Source organism: Bombina bombina, chromosome 11 (assembly GCF_027579735.1).
Source record: "Bombina bombina isolate aBomBom1 chromosome 11, aBomBom1.pri, whole genome shotgun sequence".
NCBI classification, from domain to species: domain Eukaryota; kingdom Metazoa; phylum Chordata; class Amphibia; order Anura; family Bombinatoridae; genus Bombina; species Bombina bombina.
Genome location: NC_069509.1, coordinates 124,246,016 through 124,268,478, shown reverse-complemented (window position 1 = coordinate 124,268,478; position 22,463 = coordinate 124,246,016). Strand labels below are relative to the sequence as shown.

The following is a 22,463-nucleotide window of genomic DNA, read 5'->3' as shown; positions in this document are numbered from 1 at the left end:
TCAATATACAAATGAAACAATCCCTTTAGTAAACCTCCTAGATCAAGGCAAAGTAAAACCTTAACAACAGATTTCTAATATAGCTAGAGGTAACTTTTCTAAATGGCTAAAATATTTACAACTGCAAAATTTTATAGAGCGACATCCACAGAGATTGATTCTGCCCTTAACACTCTTTGAAAAACACTGCGCATTTGGAACCTGTAAGCAGGGTATAATTTCTTTTAGTTATAAACTTCTAACTGCTCCAGATGATCCTAATTTTTTTTAATTATATACAAAAATGGGAGAATGAAATAGTGTCTAGTCTGAAAAATCCAGAGTGGCTCTAAATTTTATCTAATACTGCAAGATCATCCTAATTGTCAAACATTCAAGAACTTAATTTTAAGATTCTAGGCTACATAGACTAGACTACATAGTATTTACCCAAACTCATCTATCCAATGTTGGAGAGGTTATGGATCAATTGGAACCATGAAACCTATATGGTGATATTGCCCTGTAATCAAAATACTGAAGTTACCCTTTGCATTTAACACATTCTAGAGATACCTGATTTTCAATTAGATATATTTACAGCCTTATTTAATAAACCAATAAAGGCAATCTGTAAAATTAAAGCAAAACTCATAGTAATTATACTTAAAGGGACAGTAAACTAAAAAAAAAACTTTCATGATTTAAATAGGGCATGTAATTTTAAAAAAACTTTACAATTTACTTTTATTACCAATTTTGCTTTGTTCTCTTGGTATTCTTAGTTGAAAGCTAAATCTGGGAGGTTCATGTGCTAATTTCTTAGACCTTGAGGACTGCCTCTAATCTGAAAGCATTTTGACAGTTTTTCACCACTAGAGGGCGTTCATGTGTTTCATATAGATAACATTGAGCTCCGGCACTCGAAGCTCCTAGGAGTCAGCACTGATTGGCTAAAAATGCAAGTCTGTCAAAAGAACTGAAATAAGGGGGCAGTTTGCAGAGGCATAGATACAAGGTAATCACAGAGGTAAAAAGTATATTATTATAACTGTGTTGGTTATGCAAAATTGGGGAATGGGTAATAAAGGGATTATCTACCTTTTTAAACAACAAAAATTCTGGTATTTACTGTCCTTTTAATAGTGTCAAATCTATTTTAGCAATTTGTTAAAAAAAAAAAAAGAAAAAAGACCTTTATTTACATATCCCCCATTCACTAGGATCATGTCAGGTTCCTGAAATGTGCCTTCTAAATAGGTATCAGGTTGTCACACTTCCATTTGGTCTAGCAACAGCTCCCTGAGTTTTTACCAAGGTTCTAGGAGCATTGTTGACTTTATGAGCTCATGGACTTTTTGTAGCTCCTTGCCTGGTGTAGACACCCTCTCTTCTACTGGCTGTGACACACACACACACACACACACACACACGAGTCATGGAGAATCAATCAAAAGAGTTCCTTAATTTCTCAGACCTGTGTGTCATTTCTAAGATTTATAATCAACTCATTGACTATATGCCTTTCAATCACACAACAATGCAAACTAAAACTGCAACAGTCCTGTGCTCATATTTAACTCATTCCTCGTCTTTCTGTTGCTCAGTGCATACAAGTTGTGGGCCTCATGATTACTGCTTCAGATCCCATTTGCCAGATTTAATCTTTGGCCTCTAAACTGCAGATGCTACATCGTGGAATGGAGACTGAGGATCTGTCTTAGAAGATCCTGCTAGGTCACAAGACAGTCTTTAACATAGTGGCAGATTTATCAATCCCTTCTTAAGGGAGCCCCTTGTTCAGTCAGAATGGTTATTAATCACCACAGAAGCCAGTTTGAAAGGTTGGGGAGCAGTCTGAGTCTCAAAGAGCATAGTGAGTTTGGCCTTTCGGAAGGCAAGGTTATCAATAAATATTCTGGTACTCCGCACAATCTTCAGGGCTTTTCAGAGTTGGCCCAATCTCAGGCAGGAATCTTTTCTTTGATTCCAGTCAGACAATGTCACAGCAGTGGTGTACATCAATCACCAAGGAGGAACTCTCAGTTCCCTGTTAATAAAAGATGTGTCCCTCATTTTCAGTTGGAAAGAAAATTTTCATTGCAAGATATTGGCTATTCACATTCCGGGTGTGAACAATTGGGAGCACAATTTTTCATTGCCTCCACCCAAGGAAGTGGTCTCTGAACCAGGAGGTTATTTTACCAGAAAGCTACTGTGACTACAGAGAGAGATTCCATGGCTTATTGCTTGAATCACAAGCTTCCCTATTATCTAATAAAGTTATCGATAGCATGTCACCTGGAGTACACATCATAATGTTTGGCAAACGTTTTTATCCTGGTGTGCTAAAGGATACCATTGGAATTCTTTTAGAATTCCTACAGTTCTCAAGTTGTTGCAGGATGGTCTAGAGAAAGTATTTTCAGCTAGTTCTCTTAATGGAACATAATACCCATTTGCTAAATCACTTGAAAGTGATGCAGCATAACTGTAAAAAGCTGGCAATAAAATATCACCTGAGCATCTCCATGTAAAAAAAGAAGATATTTTACCTCAAAATTTCAGCAGCTCACAAGAGTAAGGGCTCTGTGAACAGTTATCCTTTAGCTACTGTCGGCAAACTTTCTAATTTTACTTCTTTTATCAATTGTCCTTGTTCTTTTGGTATTTTTGTTGAAAAGCAGGACTATATGCTTAGGTGCTGGCCTATTTCTTGTGCACTATGTGACAGCAGTTTTGCAAGAATGCAGTATTTTCTGCCATGTTGTGTTCCAGATGTCTATGTAGGTTTCTCTTTAACACAGAATATAATGGGAAAGAAGCAAATTTGATAATAGAAGTCAGTTGGAAATGTTTTTAAAATAGTATGCCCTGTCTGAATCACAAAAGAATATTTTTGGGCTTCATATCTTTTTAAATTCCCTTTTCAATGGGATGTGGCTACTGAGGGCATTTTGAGGGAAAATATCTTCATTTTTTACATGGAGATGTTCAGGTGATATTTTCTAGTCTGATTTTTACAGTTATGCTGTATCACTTTCAGGAGTTTTAACATTCTATTATGTCCCTTTAAGGGTCAGATTTCGACTTTATTCAGAAAAAAATGCCACAATTCCTGATATCTAGACCTTTGTTCAGGCTGTGATCAGAATCAGACTAGCTATTTGACCAGTTACTTCTCCAGTGAATCTTAATCTGGTTTATGGGTCCTTCAAGCCCTTCCATTTGAAACCCATGCATGGTTTAGACTGGAAAGTTACTTTTCTCTTGGCAGTTTCTTTGGCCAGAAGAAATTCTGAGCTTTATCTTGTAAACTTCCTTTTCTTATTTATAGGGCTGCAACTAACGATTATTTTCATAATCGATTAATCGGCCGATTATTTTTTCGCTTAATCGACTAATCGGATAAAAAGAGAATCAATAATAGTTTTCTATGTTTCAAATAAAATCCACATAATGAGTGTTACAAATATAAACTTCAGACTAAAACTTTACATTAACGCAACTGTTTCTTCAATTTTTAAGCAGCAGAGCACAGTTTTATAATTAAACAAAACAAAACCAAACTGTTTGAAAAGAGGTAGAACTAGAAAGAGTTAGACTATCACTGTTAATAACATTCTGTTATTCACTCTTTCAGAAACTTTGAATTGAAATGCCAAAATCTCAACATGTCCACATGCTTCTGGCTAAGGCTGGTTCTCTGTTTGCAGCTATATTTCCTGCAGCAAAGAAAAGGCCGTTGAGGTGTATAAGTAGGGTTTTGCCAATTTCATCAAAGTGGGATATTTATCTTTGTTAGCTCTTCACCAATGCTAAGTGTTTTCTACCTTGGCAAGGGGCCTCTCAATAAAGTAACCCTTGACTTCATTCTAACATACAAATATTTTGAATATCTATATCCAATGGTAAATAACCAGCTATAAGGTTAGGGGAAATATCTAGTCCGCTCTAAAACTAACGGATATATACTTATAAAGGTTGAATCTGGTACATATTATCACAATTTATTAAAAATATAAAAAAAAACCAATAAAAAACAAAAGCGCTAAGGACTGTATATCAATAACAGGACAAAGCCATACACATTTATTTATACAGTACATATAATCAGCAATAGCAAGCAATACGCTAATAATTGTGCAAACAGATAATAGTGCACATCAATTTAAATAACTCCCATCAATCTAGGTGCAAGGTGTAAACAACAAGCTTGGCACTATATCATGGAAAAGCATAGTTCCAAATCACCAGATTTAATATAAACAATCCAAATGATGACTATTATATCTGGGTTGCACATAAGCCAGGGGTAGTTGTAAACGTATACTGTCCTGAAAAAGTGAAAAGTAGACGTCTGTAGACGTCCTTTAGGCTAAGGACCTAACCATAAAACACAATACCATATGCAGGAGCTCATTGGAGTGAAGCAGCTGGTGTTGTGCACAGACCAATTATTGCAAACCAACTAATCGATTATGAGATTCGTTGACAACTATTTTCATAATCGATTATTATCGATTATGACGATTAGTTGTTGCAGTTCTACTTATTTATCATCAAGAAAAGTCTGTCCTTTAAAATATGTTTTACTATCTTCCAAAGATAGTACTATCAAACATGAAATTGTGGTTCAGCCTTTATGTCCAGCTCCTACTCATTCTAAGGAGAGACTTTTCTTTTTCCCAAACTGAATGTTGTGCAAGCTTTAAAATTCTATGTTAGAGCCACAAAAGCTATGGCTTTTTCTTCTCTGTTTATTAATTTTTCTGGACTTTGCAAAGCTCATAAAGCTATTGCAGTTACCGTTTGTGACTTAAGGCTTTAATTCATAAGGCATACCTAGTTGAGGGGAAGACTTCCCTAAGAGCATTACTGCTCAATCCACTAGAGCAGTTGCCACTTCTTGGTTCTTCCGTATTAAGGCTTCCATAGACCAGATTTGTAAGGTGGCTACTTGGTCTTTAATACATACTTTAACAAAATGTTACTACTTGGATTTATGTGCTTCTTCATTGCCCGCTTTTGGTAGGAAAGTTCTTTGGGCAGTAATATACCTTTCTTAACTGTCTGCCTCCCCCCCCGGCACCTTTTCACCCTGATATTTCTTCTACTGTTCCTTGTTCTTCGGCACAATGACTGGGGGATGAGGGAAGTGGGAGGAGTATTTAAGCCTTTGGCAGGGGTGTCTTTGCCTCCTCCTGGTGGCCAGGTTCTGAATTCCCAAAAGTAATGAATGCAGCTGTGGACTCTTTCCATCTGAAGAAAAGAAAATGATCAGGTAAGCATAATTTGTTTTTTCAGTGCCTGAGAAGAGTTCTGAAATAATCACAAAAGAGTGGGTCAAACCAGGCATCTCTTACAATCCAGCCTAAAAATTCAAGGGAATGTTTCCTTTATTGGCTTCTTTTCTTGAGCTCTGGGAAACTATTCCAAAGGTCGATTTCCACTTTGTCTAAGTATTTTACTATTCTCTTAGAGGATTGTACTTCTTCCAAGGTATTTTACTATTCTCTTAGAGGATTGTACTTCTTCCAAGGACCGATGGCCAGAAATCTAGAGTCTTTTTGCAGAGAAACTTTTTAACAAGCAGGTTTCTAATATAGTCCAGCTGTTACCATCTCATGTATTGCAGCAGCTTCTACTCCTTAGACTGATAATCTATGTGACAAGATTTTAGATGAGTCTGTAGATGAAGTTTTTCAACATTGTTTTTCTTTTAAATTTCTAAGGTTAGCTAATGCCTCCATTAGTGATGTTATTGTTGGTATAATCAGAATTAACACTAAGAATATGGCATTAGCAGTTTTACCCGAAGAGCTTTGTGGCTCAAATCATGGGCAGCTGACAAGGTGTCAAAATCTAGACTTCTATCTCTTCCTTTTCAAGGGAAGATCTTTTTTGGGCCTTCTTTAGGCACCATAATTTCCATTGTGATGGGAGGTAATAGAGCTTTTCTTCCTCAGGACATGAAGTCTAAGGGAAAAAGAGCTATCTTTCATTTTCATTCCTTTCAGCAGTCTAAGAGCCATAAGTTGTCTTCCTCTTCACAGAAAAATGATCCAGAACCTTATGGAAGTCTAACTCCAATTGGAACAAGACAAAACCGTCTCAAAAGCCTTCTTCCTCTGCCACATCAGCATGAAGGTGTGGCCCATGATCAAGATTCTCTTCTGTCCTTTTTTTTTTTTTCTGGCCACCTGGTCTGTCTGTTCAAGACCCTTGGGTTTTAAACATTGTGTCCCAGGGAGACAGCATAGGCTTCAAGTATAGGCCTCCCAGAGAAAGATTTCTTTGGTCCCACGTTCCAAAGGACACTATAAAGACACAAGCTTTTTTTCCACTGTGTTCGTGTTCTGGAACACATGAGTGTGTTTATTCCAGTTACTGTTTGGAACAAGGTTTTTTATTCCAACCTTTTTTTAGTTCCCAAAAAAGAGGGAACTTTTCAGAAAACTCTAAACAAGTTTCTCAGGGTTCTTACTACTTTCAAAATGGACTGTTATTCCTATTGTTCAATAATGGCAACATATGTTCACGATTGATTGAAAGATACCTTCCTTTCAAGACAAACATTTTCAGTTTGTTACTCTGTTTGGTCTTGATACAGCTCCCAGAAATTTTACAAAAGTTCTGTGGATGCTTTTGTCTGTAATTAGAGCTCAAGGTATTGAAGTAGCCCCATAGGTTGCTGATTTCTTTGTACAGGCTCCATCTTTAAAATTAGCTGTATCTCATACAGACAAATTCTTGTTGTTTCTTCGCGACCATGGTTGTAGTATCAACGTTTGGAAAAAATAATTGTCTGATTGCAGCATCGGATTCTATTACTTTTTCACTTTAGATTTCCCCAACTCTGTATGCTATGCCAGTGATGCAAGGATTATAAGCCACAAAGAATCTTCTTGGATTTCAAAGTGAGACTGTCCCTGTCATGCTGGACAAATCTTCATTCCATTTCTATAGGGGTAATAATCACAACAGACGTTTTTCTCTTTTTGGGGCAAAGTATGGGGGTTCCGAAGAGCACAAGGAGTTTGGTCTCTTCAGGAGGAAAGGTTATCTTTAAATATTCTAGTGCAATCTTTGGTGCCTTTTAGAGCTGGCCTCTGCTTTAAACTGAGACTCGTCTGCATTTTCAATCGTCATTCGATCATTTAGGAAGGGGGGACTCGCAGTTCTCGAATAATGATGGAGGTCTCCCAAATTTTAACTTGGGCAGAGGAGAGTCTGTACAATTCACACTGGGGAATGGTCTCTACATTTGAATATTTTTATCCAGGTTGTAGATCAATGGAGTCTACAGGAGATAGATCAAATGGCTTCTCATTTGATCATTTAACTTCCAAGATATTTTTTAAGATCCAGGGATCTACATGCAGAGTTTATAGATGATTTAGCAGCTCTTTGGTCTTTTCATCTTGCTTGCATATTTCCTCCAACAGTTCTGCTTCCAAGAGTGATTGTTCAGATCAAACAAGAACTTTCATTAGAAATTTTGATGGTTTATTTTTGGTCGCATGGAGCTTGGTTTGCGGTTCAGGTACAGATGTCCCGCTATCTCTAGGTCCCTTCTTTCATCAAGATATTGAGTTTCTCAACTTGAAGGTTTGGATATTAAACACCTAATTTTAAAAGAGATTTTTCTGGCTGTAGTTGAAGCCTTAATTCAGGAAGGATTAAAGGGACATTATACACTAATTTTTTCTTTGCATAAATGTTTTGTAGATGATCTATTTATATAGCCCATAAAGTTTTTTTTTTTCTTTTTAAATGTATAATTTTGCTTATTTTAAATAACATTGCTCTGATTTTCAGACTCCTAACCAAGCCCCAAAGTTTTATGAGAATACCGTCAGCTACCTTCTCCAGCTTGCTTCTGTTTGTGTAAAGGGTTTTTTCATATGCAGGGGGAGGGGGGAGTGTCTTATTTCCCACTTGCAGTGGGCTTTCCAACTACCTTTTCAACAGAGCTAAACTGAGAGCTTCTAAGTAAGTTTTTAAACAGTTTTTTACTGGATTTTTATATCAGTATCTGTGCATCTTATTCTTTATAGTAGTGTCTATTACATGCAGTTATATAAAAATGAGCGTATACTGTCCCTTTATGTCTTTTTGGAGTTTTAGGAATATTTGCCTCCTCCTAGTGGCCAAGTGTTGAATCCCCAGGGGTAATGGTTTGTGAACTCTTACTATCATGAAATAAATTTATTTATTAGGTAAGCATACATTTTGTTTTTCTATGTTAAACATTTGAAAAAGCAAGTTTATAATTAAAAAGCTTGATGAAGATGAACTATATGTCTCAATTTGTCTTTTTCACAGTTATATTTACATAGGGAATTATTTTTCCTGTAATCAATGAATATGACATTTTTGCACGTTTCTAGTTATGCAGTTTATATTCCTGGGATGAAGCAATTCATGAAGGATTACTGATCATCATTAATATCTCTTTACACTTCTTTCCTGACATTCTCTTACACTCTTTTATTCCGTACAGCGTCAAGACTTTCTAACATGAATTTTCGGTATTCCAAAGTGTCAAAGTATTTCTACAGTTCAGAATTGCCTTTTTAAACTAAGTGAACACAATGTGAATTCACCATGACAGGCATTATCTCTTCAATATATGTGATTAAATGCAAACTGTATAATCCAATTATTTTCTTTTGACTACAGCAGACTTGGAGTTCTCACTTTTTATTTACAGTTTTGATCATCATGTTAATGTCAGTTGAATATATAATCAGCTAACTCTGTTAAACATAAAATGTTTCAACTTCTTGCTTTAAACAAGGCAACCATCAATTTTGTTTTTGTAATTTCACCTTTTTTTTACCAAGGAATTATGTTAAAAAAAAACTTTCAATTGTAACTTTTAACCCCTTCATGACAGGGGCAAGTGTTGAAGATCAAAACAAAGTTCAGATGTAAACATTTGATGGAAAAAGGAAACCACGTAATCGTTTAGGCGATCACGTGACTTGGATCACGGGGGACTGCCTACGATGCTAGGCACATCCCCAGTTGGATTTTCAATTTCCTAAATGCCTGAGTGAACAAGACACTGAAAAAATGAGGATGTTCCATGCCGTCCTAAAGGCTTTTACACCCAGTGCTTTTAGGATAGCATGGAACGTCCTTAAGGCGTCTAGTGGTTAAACAGTGATATGTTGAGGTCCTTCTCTTTACAGCTAGTCAAGTGAAAACTGTTTTGTTTTGTTAAATAGTTTCCCTGGAGGTTGGTTAGAAAATGTGTTTTATATGGTTTACTGTTTCTGTCTTTATAAACCTAAGGTAGAAAATATTTAACTGTTATTAAAATGATCAGTTATTTGTTGAGCGCCAACAGATTCTGCAGCACTAAAAACATGGGTATAATATGCAAGGTAACAATTATGGGAGACAAAGAGAATAGAGGTCCCTGACAAGAGTTTCACTTTTGAAAATCAGCTCTCATGAACAAAGCAGCTAGGCTTATAAGCTTACATGTTAAAGGGGTTCAAGGGGATAACTATTCCTATACCCAGAAAATCCTTGTAGTCTATTTTGGTTTATAGCAAAAGTATTTTTTTTTGTCATGGCCCTGCTCATAATCCCTTCTTGATACTGTCACTTTTGTAAACACATTAGAGTTGCCCATTTTATTTCAGTAAGTTTAAAGGTACAGCGTACTCTCAAGCAAGCAGTTGATTTTAATTCAAAGTTTCTGCAGGGATACCCTATGAAATGGGCTAGGCTTTTTCTCTCACACCACCAACTGTGAGGTTGATTCCTGCTGCTACCTCTTCTTTGTGTAGATTTTTTTTAGTCAATACTGCAGTATTTAAATGTTTAGTATAGGTCATGGTTTCAACAGCCAAGAGCAGCTATTTACAATGACAAACTAAAGGAAAATAAGCTATTTCTAAGCAATGTTAAGCCCTCAAACAGGTGAAATGAATAGTTAGAAACACCTTCATTGGGTGAAAATATTACATTGTCTTGTTAAATGTACAATGCAAAGTTTATTTATTTATTAGTTGAATTTAATCAAATGTGTTTTAAAGTGTTTTTTAAAGGGACACTGAACCCAAATGTTTTCTTTCGGAATTCAGATAGAGCATGCAATTTTAAGCAACGTTCTAATTTACTCCTATTATCAATTTTTCTTCATTCTTGTGGTATGTTTATTTGAAAAGCAAGAATGTAAGTTTAGATGCCGGACCATTTTTGGTGAACAACCTGGGTTGTCCTTGCTGATTGGACAGCACCAATAAATTAGTGCTGTCCATGGTCCTGAAACAAAAATTTGCTGGCTCCATAGCTTAGATGCCTTTTTCAAATAAAGATAGCAAGAGAACGAAGAAAAATTGATAATACGAGTAAATTAGAAAGTAGCTTAAAATTGCATGCTCTATCTGAATCAGGAAAGAAAAAAAATTGGGTTCAGTGTCCCTTTAAAGTGTATTACAGTATTTTGTACTTTAAATGATCATGTTTCTTTGGAGAATGGATACACAAGTAATTTCATTGTAAATTTGTTTTAAAAAACCAAGACACTTAGTTGAGTATTTCGTACAAAAATGGTTTTCGATCTGTTATATAATCAGGCTAAACAATTTAGAATTGATCTTATGTTTAATAATATTTTAGAGTTCCCTGATAGATGTGAATTTTGTACGTTTTTGCGAGTTGACTTTGCAAACAAATAATGGCACTTTTGATTATCTCCTCAACAAATTTTTTTAAATTCACTTCTTTATTTCATTCATGCTTTAAACAGATAATTAAATATAAACACAATTGTATATATGTTATGTTTTATGATTAATTTTTATTGAGTCAGTAATCAGTTAAGTTTCATTTATTATTTGTATGTGATTAAAAGCTCTGAATAACGTCCATGTATGATAAAATAGTTACCATATTTCAGTAGTTATGGCATACAGCTTTGGTTTTGTTTAAAAAAAAAAAAAAAAAACTTTTCCTGATCACATCAAGTGTACTGTTGTCAAAGGCATATCCTAATCATTTACTACGAGTCATTCTTAAATATAGATAAATATAAATATGTATGGAAATTGGTTTCAAAATAACATTTTATTAGCATGTTTATTATTGTTGTTGTTGTTGTTATACTTTTGTATCTTTTTTTTAAAGGGACATTAAACTCATCTTAAATATGCATTTCAGATATTAGCATATAATCATTGTGCTGCTAAATATATACAAAATAAGGTGTTTAAAATGGCAGTTTCGTTATCAAAATTTGCTTGGTTTCACAGTGCCCTACTCCTTGTAAAGTTTTGTTTTGAGTATTGTTTCCTATCTCCTTTGCTGTGGCCAAATAGGGTTAGGAATGAGCTCCTACACATATTAAGCAATCACTGTATAGTATGTTGCAGGATCAGGTGTCTCGATCCTGCAGGATGCTCTCCAACTTTACTTAGGACAGTGGAAAAAACAAAAATTTCAGAATTAAATCACATAAAAAATGTTTAAAATAAATAAATAATGCACATATTAAACTTTATTTTAAACATAATTAAACTCTAGGTTAGAAGTTCAGTTTTGAGTTTAATGTCCCTCTTAGACTATAACCTATTGCGGCTATTCATTATGAATATAACAAAAATATTTCTTACATCTATAAAAGGCTTTTTTACTTTAATATAAATAGCTACTGAGCACCGGATCTTGCAGTTTGTTAAATGTTTGAAGTAGTTTGCTCTAGTTGACAAATCAAGAAGCAGTTTTCTATGTTTACATCAAATTAATATGATTTTTAAATGTGTGTAGTCAGGTTAAACAATCGGGCATATCCATTATTTGTTTTCTATATTCATATTCTTCTTCTACAGATTTCATGCTGTAGTAGTCCAACAGTTACCTCAAGCTCAGGTAGCAGTAGCTCCTTCTCGCCTGTTGGATCCATAGGCAGGCCAAAATCATTAGCAAATGGTTTGTGTTGTGAATCTACCACCCCAGGTGTCTCTTCACCAAGCTCATACTATGCGCGAGCGCCAGGTTTTGAACGAGAAGACCAGGTACGTTTTATTGAACCGGTATTCCAATATGAATTTATTCCTACAGATTGGCAACATGTACAGATGTCTTCGTCATGAGTTGTTTTATTTGTTTTCCCATTAACAGACTGTCTTTTCCATTGCAACATTTGTATGTTTGCCGTTTGCAGTATTCTCATCTTTACCTGTACAGATTTTATCTTCAGACTGTAATATCTTGATTTTCCAGCATCTGAGAGAATTGTTATTCAAACTGGATTCTTTTTCTCCTATTTCAGTGTGATTGTAAAATTAACATTACTAATTAATTCTACTGTTACGTTTTTTACTATGGCTTTGGTAAATTATTAGTGGTGATAATTTAAATTGATCTGCAAAATGTGTACAAAGTAATAGCAGGTTTTTGTTGCTCTTACAGCTTTACCGTATAATTGTGATATGGAAAACAAAACCACTATTTCTCCTTATTCAATATCTTTCTTTCCAGGTCTTCTTCAATACCAAAAAAAAACAAGAAACTAAACATTGTTAGAGCTATTTCTTGGCAACTTTTATCGTTTTAAAAACATTGGTATTGTTTGAGTATTTAAAAAAAAGAAAGAAAAATGAGTTGGGTGTTTTGAAAATAATTGGGGGGAAAAGTATTTGAGTTGTGATATTTATTTTTTATTTCATTATAAATTGATGATTGTCCGATTTGGTGTGCTTACTTGTTTATACAAAAAATTCTAATTAAAGGGACAGTCTAGTATAAATTAAACCTTCATTATTCAGATAGGACTTTTAATTGTAATCAACTTTCCAATTTACCTTTATAATCAAATTTGCTTTTTTCTCTTGGTATTCTTAGTTTAAACTAAACATAGGTAGGCTCATATGCTAATTTCTAAGTCTTTGAGGGCTGCCTCTTATCACATGCTTTTTAAATCTCTCTTCAACACAGAGACAGAAAGTACATGTGGGCCATATAGATAACACTGTTTAGGCACAGGGGGTTATTTAAGATTTAGCACAAAACAATGCTACATTTAAGACAATAGATAATAAACAGTCACAGTCATGTGATCAGGGGGCTGGAAGAAGGTTCCTAGATACAAGGTAATCACAGAGGTAAAAAGTACATTAATATAACTGTGTTGGTTATGCAAAACTGGGGAATGGGTAATAAAAGGATTATCTATCTTTTAAAACAATAACAATTCTATGGTAGACTGTCCCTTTAAATATGAACAAGTAACAATTACAGAGCTGTCTTTCCTGCTTTTCTTAGTATTTCTTTCCTACATTGTTTTTGTCCTGAAATTTGAAACTGTATGCTAACAATAAGCTAAAATGTAAGAATTAGTATGTATTTTACTTGCCATTGATTATTGTTAAAAAAAATATATATTTAGACATTTGTTTTTTTTTTTATTAAAGATCACACCTATTTCGGTTTGTCTAACAAATTAGTAATTTTTAAATGACCTAATCACTGAATTAAATTTACTGTTAAAAAGAACTGTCCTCTACATGTAGCAATACAAACATGTTTTAGTGCATTTTTACAATCGACTTAATCTATGTTTCCTTGTTTTTTTAGGCAAAACAAAAGTGCCTGTCATTGGATAGTAATCATAAAATGAATGAACAAGAAAACAAGCAGGTATGAGCTTTTATATAGGTCTCCATATCTGTAGTAAAGAGCAACACTATATAAAAGGGAACCTGTATTATACAATTGGCTTCCCCTTAATGGGTTTCAAATGACTTACTGCAGGCTAACATTTATGGGCTTCATGCTTATTTTTGTTTTCAACATAGCTGGTTTTACTTATTAAAACCATCACTTGTTCTTAAAGGCATGCTCATAAAATGGACCGTGTCTGTATGTAAAGCAGACCTGCCAATGTGATCTATGTCTAATCATAGGTATTGAAATGCTTCTTATGACTGGGCACAACCATCAATTTCAGATACAAAAGTGTATCTCTCTACTATTCCCCTTAGGGAGATTAATCAGTTCTATTATGTTATTTATTATTCATATTTTCAGTGTAGATGGGGGTTTCTACAGGCAAAATCAGTGATTAATAACAGACTGTTACCAGCAAAGTTTATTCACCCTAAGTAATGGTGGTAGCCAAATGTGGTAGAAGAAATTGTTTCCCCAAAGCCAGCCGTTTCATTTGCACCTCGGCAACATCCAGAGCTCAGCCCCCCTGCTTTACAGATAATACAATATGAATATTTATGAGGAGGCAGAAGAGTGGAAGTTGCTGCAGGGGGGCGGAGCTCTGGATGTTGTCAAGGTGCAGATGAAACGGCTGGCTTTGGGGAAACAATTTCTTCTACCACATTTGGCTACCACCATTACTTAGGGTGAATAAACTTTGCTGGTAACAGTCTGTTATTAATTGACATTTATGGATAGTAAAATCCATAATTTATCTGCTATACACATAAGATATCAGTGACATTTCTGTAAGAGATGTATACATTATGCAAATGCAAACATCCCATAAATTGTGAGATACGAATGATTCTCAAAACTAATCAATGTCAAAGGCTGACATCGCCATTGAATTGCGAATGCATATATTGGCTGTTTGAATGGAATAAAAACACAATCTACTTTTCACTCCGATATTTCTAACACAGCTCTGTAAAACATCTCAGGATCATGTTTCACAGAGCTGTGAGTGAAATATTCCAGAAACTTACCGGGAGGACAGAGAGGGGGAGTCCCAGAGGGGGGGAGTGAGATTGTGCCCAGTGTAAACAGTCAGGAAGAAACGCTGAGAGAGGTGAGGGGACAGCCTTATCTATTACACAGACAACCCCAGCATGGGGGCTGACTGTAAAGGACACTAGATAGGGAGTGTAGAAAAAGCCTTGCTCTGAAGCTAGTGGATATTACGTACGTATTCTCATGTGCTGAGAGAATTACAAACTTTATAATCATTTTTAGGAGATTTAGCAGCAAAATTGCTAATACATGTCAATTGCAAACTTTATCTTCTGTTGGTGCTTTATTTAAATAGCCTATATTTTTTTGGGTGTATAATGGCCCTTTAAAGGGGACAGTAAACACCTTTTTAGCTGCAATCTTGCAATAGACTAACGTACAATATAAGTTTGAAAATGTTTTGAATATATTATCTTGTTTGCTGTTGTTGTTGCAAGTCAAAGACAAAAAAATTCTACCAGCCACTTGCTTTACTTGGACGAGCCACTTTCCAGTTTTCAGAAGTGGAAAAACTATTAATCTTCAGGCTTAAATTTCAAGAATAAGGGGTCAAAATAAATAATGAAAGTACATTTTTTTTTTTTTTTTTTGCTAAGCATAATTAAACATTTTATATAACCTTAAAGTGTGTACTGTCCCTATTAACTAGAATTCAAACATGCAAGGATACAGTATTTTATTTTCGTGCTTTTATTTTTTTAAATGTTATATTTTCAATAGTTCAACCCCCTCTACATTGGAATATTTCCAATTCTGCATTAAAAATGGAATCCTTTAAGAAAATGTATGTACAGAAATACCTGGCTAATACAGCAGGTTAGGGACAGTAGCGCTGCTGTAAAGCTTTCACTTTCCTTTCATTTGCCAGTGTGTTTAAAAACTTAAAAACATATTTCAACTAACATATATTATGTGTGCAATAGTGCTGTGTAGTTTAACAATGGCACAATACCGTACAGTATTAAATTCGTATTCATCAAAAACTGTACAGTACCTGTAAAATAATGACAATTACTGTTGTAAAATTTACCAGACTATGACACTGAGGCACAGAGTGCACTGCAATGCTGTAAACAGACCGAACTGTTCATAACAAAATGGTGCCAGACGTCTTGCTTGTAATGAGTACAGTAGCAATTAAAAATCCTTAGAGGTTGGACTTCAGGTCCGTATTAGCGCTTTATTTAAAAGTACTGTAAAGCGAGGTTTCTATATCTGTGTTCTGCCACTAAAAATTGCCAATTGCAATGGCCGGTATCTAAAGAGAGATATTGTAATACTTTGCATTATTGAAACATTTTCTGTTATTTATAGATGTTACTTAAAGGGCCACTGTAAGTAAATATTTTCTATGCCTGTTACTAACTAACTACCCCAAATACGCTATTTATCAATAGCATTTCATTAACATATCTCTACCGTATATCAGAAATCTTGTCTGCAAATTTAATTGTTTTCCAAACCCACTCAGTGGGTATCCTTTGCTCTGTACCAATCAGTTTACAATACCTAGGTTTCAAAATGGCGCTTTAAACACAAAGTTATTGGTTTAAGTATTTTGAACATGCAGTGCTGAAAATAGTGGGCAGGATAACGTGACATCATCAGTGAATAAAAGATATAACTTTTAGAACGTTATGAAACTTTGTTTTGAAGAAAATATAGGTCAGTAGGTTTTAATTAATGTTTATTAACTTTAATATGTTAGTTGTTTAGCTTAAAAATTATAACAGAAAGTAATCCTTTAAGCTATCCAAAGCACACATTTTATAGTTTTAACATAAATTATTTTTTTGATAATTTGTGCAACATACATTTAAAAAAAAGAAAAAAGAAAGAAAGAATATTTGCTAATTTTAGCTTAATATTCACTTAAATTTTAGCCTGCTGGTCTGTAAAGTCAGCCAGCGGGTGCGCCTATTATATAGATCCTAGGAAGAACACAGACTCAATAATTAGTAGGGGTGTCCACTTAATTTTGGTCATATAGTGTATGTTTTCAATTGTTCTTTCTTTCAAAAGTCTCAGTCAAGCATATTGTGGTGAAATGCTTCCTTTAAAAATCAATCAACATAAAGAAGAATATGCCAGTTCTAATGCATCCATTCAAAACAGGCTTTTTCTCCAACATTGGTGTGTCCGGTCCACGGCGTCATCCATAACTTGTGGGAATATTCTCTTCCCCAACAGGAAATGGCAAAGAGCACAGCAAAAGCTGTCCATATAGTCCCTCCTAGGCTCCGCCCACCCCAGTCATTCTCTTTGCCGTTGCACAGGCAGCATCTCCACGGAGATGGTGAAGAGTATGTGGTGTTTAGTTGTAGTTTTTTATTCTACTATCAAGAGTTTGTTATTTTAAAATAGTGCTGGTATGTACTTGTCAGGACTTGTGAACAGTGAATCTCAACTGCAGACCAAAATTGAAAGTATAGTTAAGATATTTATTGTGACTCCTGTTATCTTGTTACAGGAGATGTATCTGAGACAGTCAGACTGCACTTTAGTAGGAGAACAGCAGTTTAGTAGTTAAATGCAATGATATGAGGTTGTCTTCGCTAGCTGTTGGCTCACTGAGAAGGTTGGTATTGGTCTTGAACAAGAGACTATTGAGAGAGCACTCACAACTGAGTCCGTTGTAACTTACAGTAAGGAGTGGTGCTTGGAGCTGCAGCGGCAGCGTCTGTGAGAGAGGAGAGGTGCGTGGAGCTGCAGCGGTAGCGACTGTGAGAGAGGCGTGTACTGTCTGACCAATCAGGTCGCTGAATGTACTGACAGGCTGTGTGCACGATGAGAGCACAGAGAGCGAACTGCTGGAAGCCGAACAAGGCAATGAGAGGCTGGAAGCAGAGTAGCCGGTATTCAAATCACAGTTCATACGAAACACAGCAACTTAGGTAACAGATGAATTGTGTAGGCTTATGTATCCTGTGAGGTGGATGAACAGGGATTAGATTAGTTTGTACTCGCCAGATAACAGACAGTCCGTTATTAATCCCTTAGGCCTAGATTTGGAGTTCGGCGGTAAAAGGGCTGTTAACGCTCCGCAGGCTTTTTTCTGGCCGCACCATAAATTTAACTCTGGTATCGAGAGTTTAATCAAATGCTGCGTTAGGCTCCAAAAAAGGAGCGTAGAGCATTTTTTCCGCAAATGCAACTCTCGATACCAGAGTTGCTTACGGACGCGGCCGGCCTCAAAAACGTGCTCGTGCACGATTCTCCCATAGGAAACAATGGGGCTGTTTGAGCTGGAAAAAAACCTAACACCTGCAAAAAAGCAGCGTTCAGCTCCTAACGCAGCCCCATTGTTTCCTATGGGGAAACACTTCCTACGTCTGCACCTAACACTCTAACATGTACCCCGAGTCTAAACACCCCTAACCTTACACTTATTAACCCCTAATCTGCCGCCCCCGCTATCGCTGACCCCTGCATATTTTTTTTAACCCCTAATCTGCCGCTCCGTAAACCGCCGCCACCTACGTTATCCCTATGTACCCCTAATCTGCTGCCCTAACATCGCCGACCCCTATATTATATTTATTAACCCCTAATCTGCCCCCCTCAACGTCGCCGACACCTGCCTACACTTATTAACCCCTAATCTGCCGAGCGGACCTGAGCGCTACTATAATAAAGTTATGAACCCCTAACCCGCCTCACTAACCCTATCATAAATAGTATTAACCCCTAATCTGCCCTCCCTAACATCGCCGACACCTAACTTCAATTATTAACCCCTAATCTGCCGAGCGGAGCTCACCGCTATTCTAATAAATGTATTAACCCCTAAAGCTAAGTCTAACCCTAACACTAACACCCCCTAAGTTAAATATAATTTTTATCTAACGAAATAAATTTACTCTTATTAAATAAATGATTCCTATTTAAAGCTAAATACTTACCTGTAAAATACATCCTAATATAGCTACAATATAAATTATAATTATATTATAGCTATTTTAGGATTAATATTTATTTTACAGGCAACTTTGTAATTATTTTAACCAGGTACAATAGCTATTAAATAGTTAAGAACTATTTAATAGTTACCTAGTTAAAATAATAACAAATTTACCTGTAAAATAAATCCTAACCTAAGATATAATTAAACCTAACACTACCCTATCAATAAAATAATTAAATAAACTACCTACAATTAACCTAACACTACACTATCAATAAATTAATTAAACACAATTGCTACAAATAAATACAATTAAATAAACTAGCTAAAGTACAAAAAATAAAAAAGAACTAAGTTACAGAAAATAAAAAAATATTTACAAACATAATAAAAATATTACAACAATTTTAAACTAATTACACCTACTCTAAGCCCCCTAATAAAATAACAAAGCCCCCCAAAATAAAAAATTCCCTACCCTATTCTAAATTAAAAAAGTTACAAGCTCTTTTACCTTACCAGCCCTGAACAGGGCCCTTTGCGGGGCATGCCCCAAGAATTTCAGCTCTTTTGCCTGTAAAAGAATAAATACAATACCCCCCCCCCCCCAACATTACAACCCACCAACCACATACCCCTAATCTAACCCAAACCCCCCTTAAATAAACCTAACACTAAGCCCCTGAAGATCTTCCTACCTTGTCTTCACCATACCAGGTTCACCGATCCGTCCTGAAGAGCTCCTACGATGTCCTGATCCAAGCCCAAGCGGGGGCTGAAGAGGTCCATGATCCGGTCAAAGTCTTCATCCAAGCGGGGCAGAAGAGGATCTTCCATCCGATTGAAGTCATCATCCAGGCGGCATCTTCTATGGTCTTCCATCCGGAGCGAAGCGGCAGGATCCTGAAGACCTCCAGCGCGGAACATCCATCCGGACCGACGACTGAACGACGAATGACTGTTCCTTTAAGGGACGTCATCCAAGATGGCGTCCCTCGAATTCCGATTGGCTGATAGGATTCTATCAGCCAATCGGAATTAAGGTAGGAATTTTCTGATTGGCTGATGGAATCAGCCAATCAGAATCTAGTTCAATCCGATTGGCCGATCCAATCAGCCAATCAGATTGAGCTCGCATTCTATTGGCTGATCGGAACAGCCAATATAATATAGGGGTCGGCGGGGTTAGGGGCAGCAGATTAGGGGTACATAAGTATAACGTAGGTGGCGGTCGGCAGATTAGGGGTTAAAAATTTAAATCGAGTGGCTGCGATGTGGGGGGACCTCGGTTTAGGGGTACATAGGTAGTTTATGGGTGTTAGTGTACTTTAGGGTACAGTAGTTAAGAGCTGTATGAACCGGCGTTAGCCAGAAAGCTCTTAACTCCTGCTATTTTCAGGCGGCTGGAATTTTGTCGTTAGAGCTCTAACGCTCACTTCAGAAACGACTCTAAATACCGGCGTTAGAAAGATCCCATTGAAAAGATAGGCTACGCAAATGGCGTAGGGGGATCTGCGGTATGGAAAAGTCGCGGCTGAAAAGTGAGCGTTAGACCCTTTAATCACTGACTCCAAATACCAGCGGGCGGCCAAAACCAGCGTTAGGAGCCTCTAACGCTGGTTTTGACGGCTACCGCCGAACTCCAAATCTAGGCCTTAGTGAGCAGTTTGTTTGGAATGGTTGGAAACGTTAAGGTTATTCACAGGAATATAATCTTGAAGCTTGATATTAAATTATCTTTGCAGAGCGTCAGCAGAATCTGCATGCAGGTTGTTTGTTCAGTAACACAACCAAATTAATTGGCAGGTGGAAGGGGGAGGAGTAGCCTTATATAGAGTTTGTTTAAAGGTACATACACTCCAGCAGATACCTGACAGATCCCCCCGTCAAAGGTGCTGCACCGCAGCACTTACATTTGGATGGTCAGGATGATCCCTGTGGAATCGAGCAATTAGGCGAGTGGCATTAACATTAGTAGCAGGTTCCCAAGAATCCTCCTCAGCAGTGCAACCCTTCCATCGGATTAAATACTGCAGTTGACCATGGTGTATTCTTGAGTTGAGTATATCTGAGATCTCATACACATTTTCATCAACGACCACCGGAGGAATCGATTGCCCGGATAACTGTTGTCTGGTAGGAACATAGGGCTTCAACAGAGATACATGGAATGTGGGATGCACAGGTAACTCAGGAGGAAGGGACAAAGTGACGGCATTTTCATTTATTACTTTAGATATCTCATAAGGTCCTATGTAGAGTTGGGAGAATTTCTTAGAAGGGGTCTTCAATTTTAAGTATTTTGTTGAAAGCCAAACCTTATCCCCTATAAGGTAGGAAGGAGGTTTACGTCTTTTTGAGTCATAATATCGTTTATGGCTTTGCTGAGCTAGCTTGATATTATCTTTGAGGAAAACAACTATGTCTGATAAAGTTCTGGAGGTATCGTCCACATGTGGAGATGTGATATTAAGATGTGGGTAGAGATGGAATGTCGGATGATAACCATAATTTGCGCAAAATGGTGAACACTTTATGGAAGAGTTGAAGGTGTTATTGTATGCAAACTCAGCCATAGGAATATTACTTTCCCAAGCATCTTGTTGATGGGAGCAGTAACAACGTATATACTGCTCTATCCATTGGTTCACTCTCTCCGTTTGGCCGTTTGTTTGGGGATGGAAAGCCGTGCTATACCGATGGTCAATCTTTAAAACAGAGCACAAGTGTCTCCAGCATCTGGAAGTGAATTGCGAGCCCCTGTCAGAGACTATGATCGATGGCAAGCCATGGAGACGTACGACATGTTTAAGGAAAAGAACTGCGGTTTCTGTAGCTGTGGGTAGTTTGTGGTGAGGAATAAAGTGTGCCATCTTTGTGAGGAAGTCCACCACTACCATGATGGTGTTGGAATGATTAGATTCTGGTAACTCCACGATAAAATCCAAACCGATTGTGTGCCAAGGCCTTTCAGGTATCGGCAATGGTTGGAGCTCGCCAAAAGGTTTGGATCTATCAGACTTGGATACTGCACAAATTTGACAAGATTTGATGAATGAATCCACAGATCGGTGGAGGTCTGGCCACCAGAAATTTCTTGTAATCAATTCGGTGGTTTTGCGAATGCCTGAGTGACCTGCAAGCGGAGAGTCATGGTGTTCTTGGAGAATTTCCTGTCTCAATGTAGGGGGGACGTATATTTTGCCCTTCACATGATTGATACCTCTTGAATCAGGATGCTGTAAGGTTTTTGACAGAGTGTTGTCAGCCTTTTGGTGAGCACGTAAAGTAGAAGAAGCATGACTGGAGAAGCCCAGAAAGTGATGGGGATTTAGGATACTTGAGTGCTGGGTAGAGTAGCTTGGATGCTGTAAGTATCTGGATAGTGAATCTGCTTTCCCATTTTTGTTACCAGGACGGTAGGTGATCTGGAAATTAAACCTTGTAAAAAACAGACTCCAACGTGCCTGTCTGGCAGAGAGCGTCTTACAAGTCTGGAGGTACTCCAAATTCCTATGGTCAGTGTAGATGAGAATAGGAAGGATAGTACCTTCCAAAAGGTGCCTCCAATGTTCCAGTGCTGACTTGATAACCAGAAGTTCCTTCAGTTGTGTTCAGCAGGGGTCATTATTCTAGAGTAGAAAGCTACAGGATGTATGGGTTCTGTAGGGGAATTACGCTGTGATAGAATTGCTCCAAGAGCATACTCCGAAGCGTCAACTTCTAGAATGAACTGGAGTTTTGTATCCGGGAACCGAAGGATGGGAGCGGTGGTAAAACTTCGTTTGAGAGAAGAAAAGGCTTTCTCCGACTCCAAGTCCCAGATAAACTGCTTATG

At 36.8% G+C, this 22,463-nt stretch overlaps 1 protein-coding gene across 6 annotated transcripts in view; it reads left to right on the top strand.

Annotated features, from left to right (window-relative positions):
- UNKL (unk like zinc finger) overlaps window positions 1-22,463 on the top strand; it is a 574,440-nt gene that overhangs the window by 314,109 nt on the left and 237,868 nt on the right. For 5 of the 6 annotated variants that reach the window (XM_053694592.1, XM_053694591.1, XM_053694590.1 and 2 more), the window contains 2 exons: window positions 11,829-12,014; window positions 13,576-13,638. In XM_053694592.1, coding sequence (XP_053550567.1) covers window positions 11,829-12,014; window positions 13,576-13,638 — 249 coding nt within the window. The remainder of the gene's footprint in view (window positions 1-11,828; window positions 12,015-13,575; window positions 13,639-22,463) is intronic. The other variant, XM_053694593.1, reaches the window with a different exon arrangement.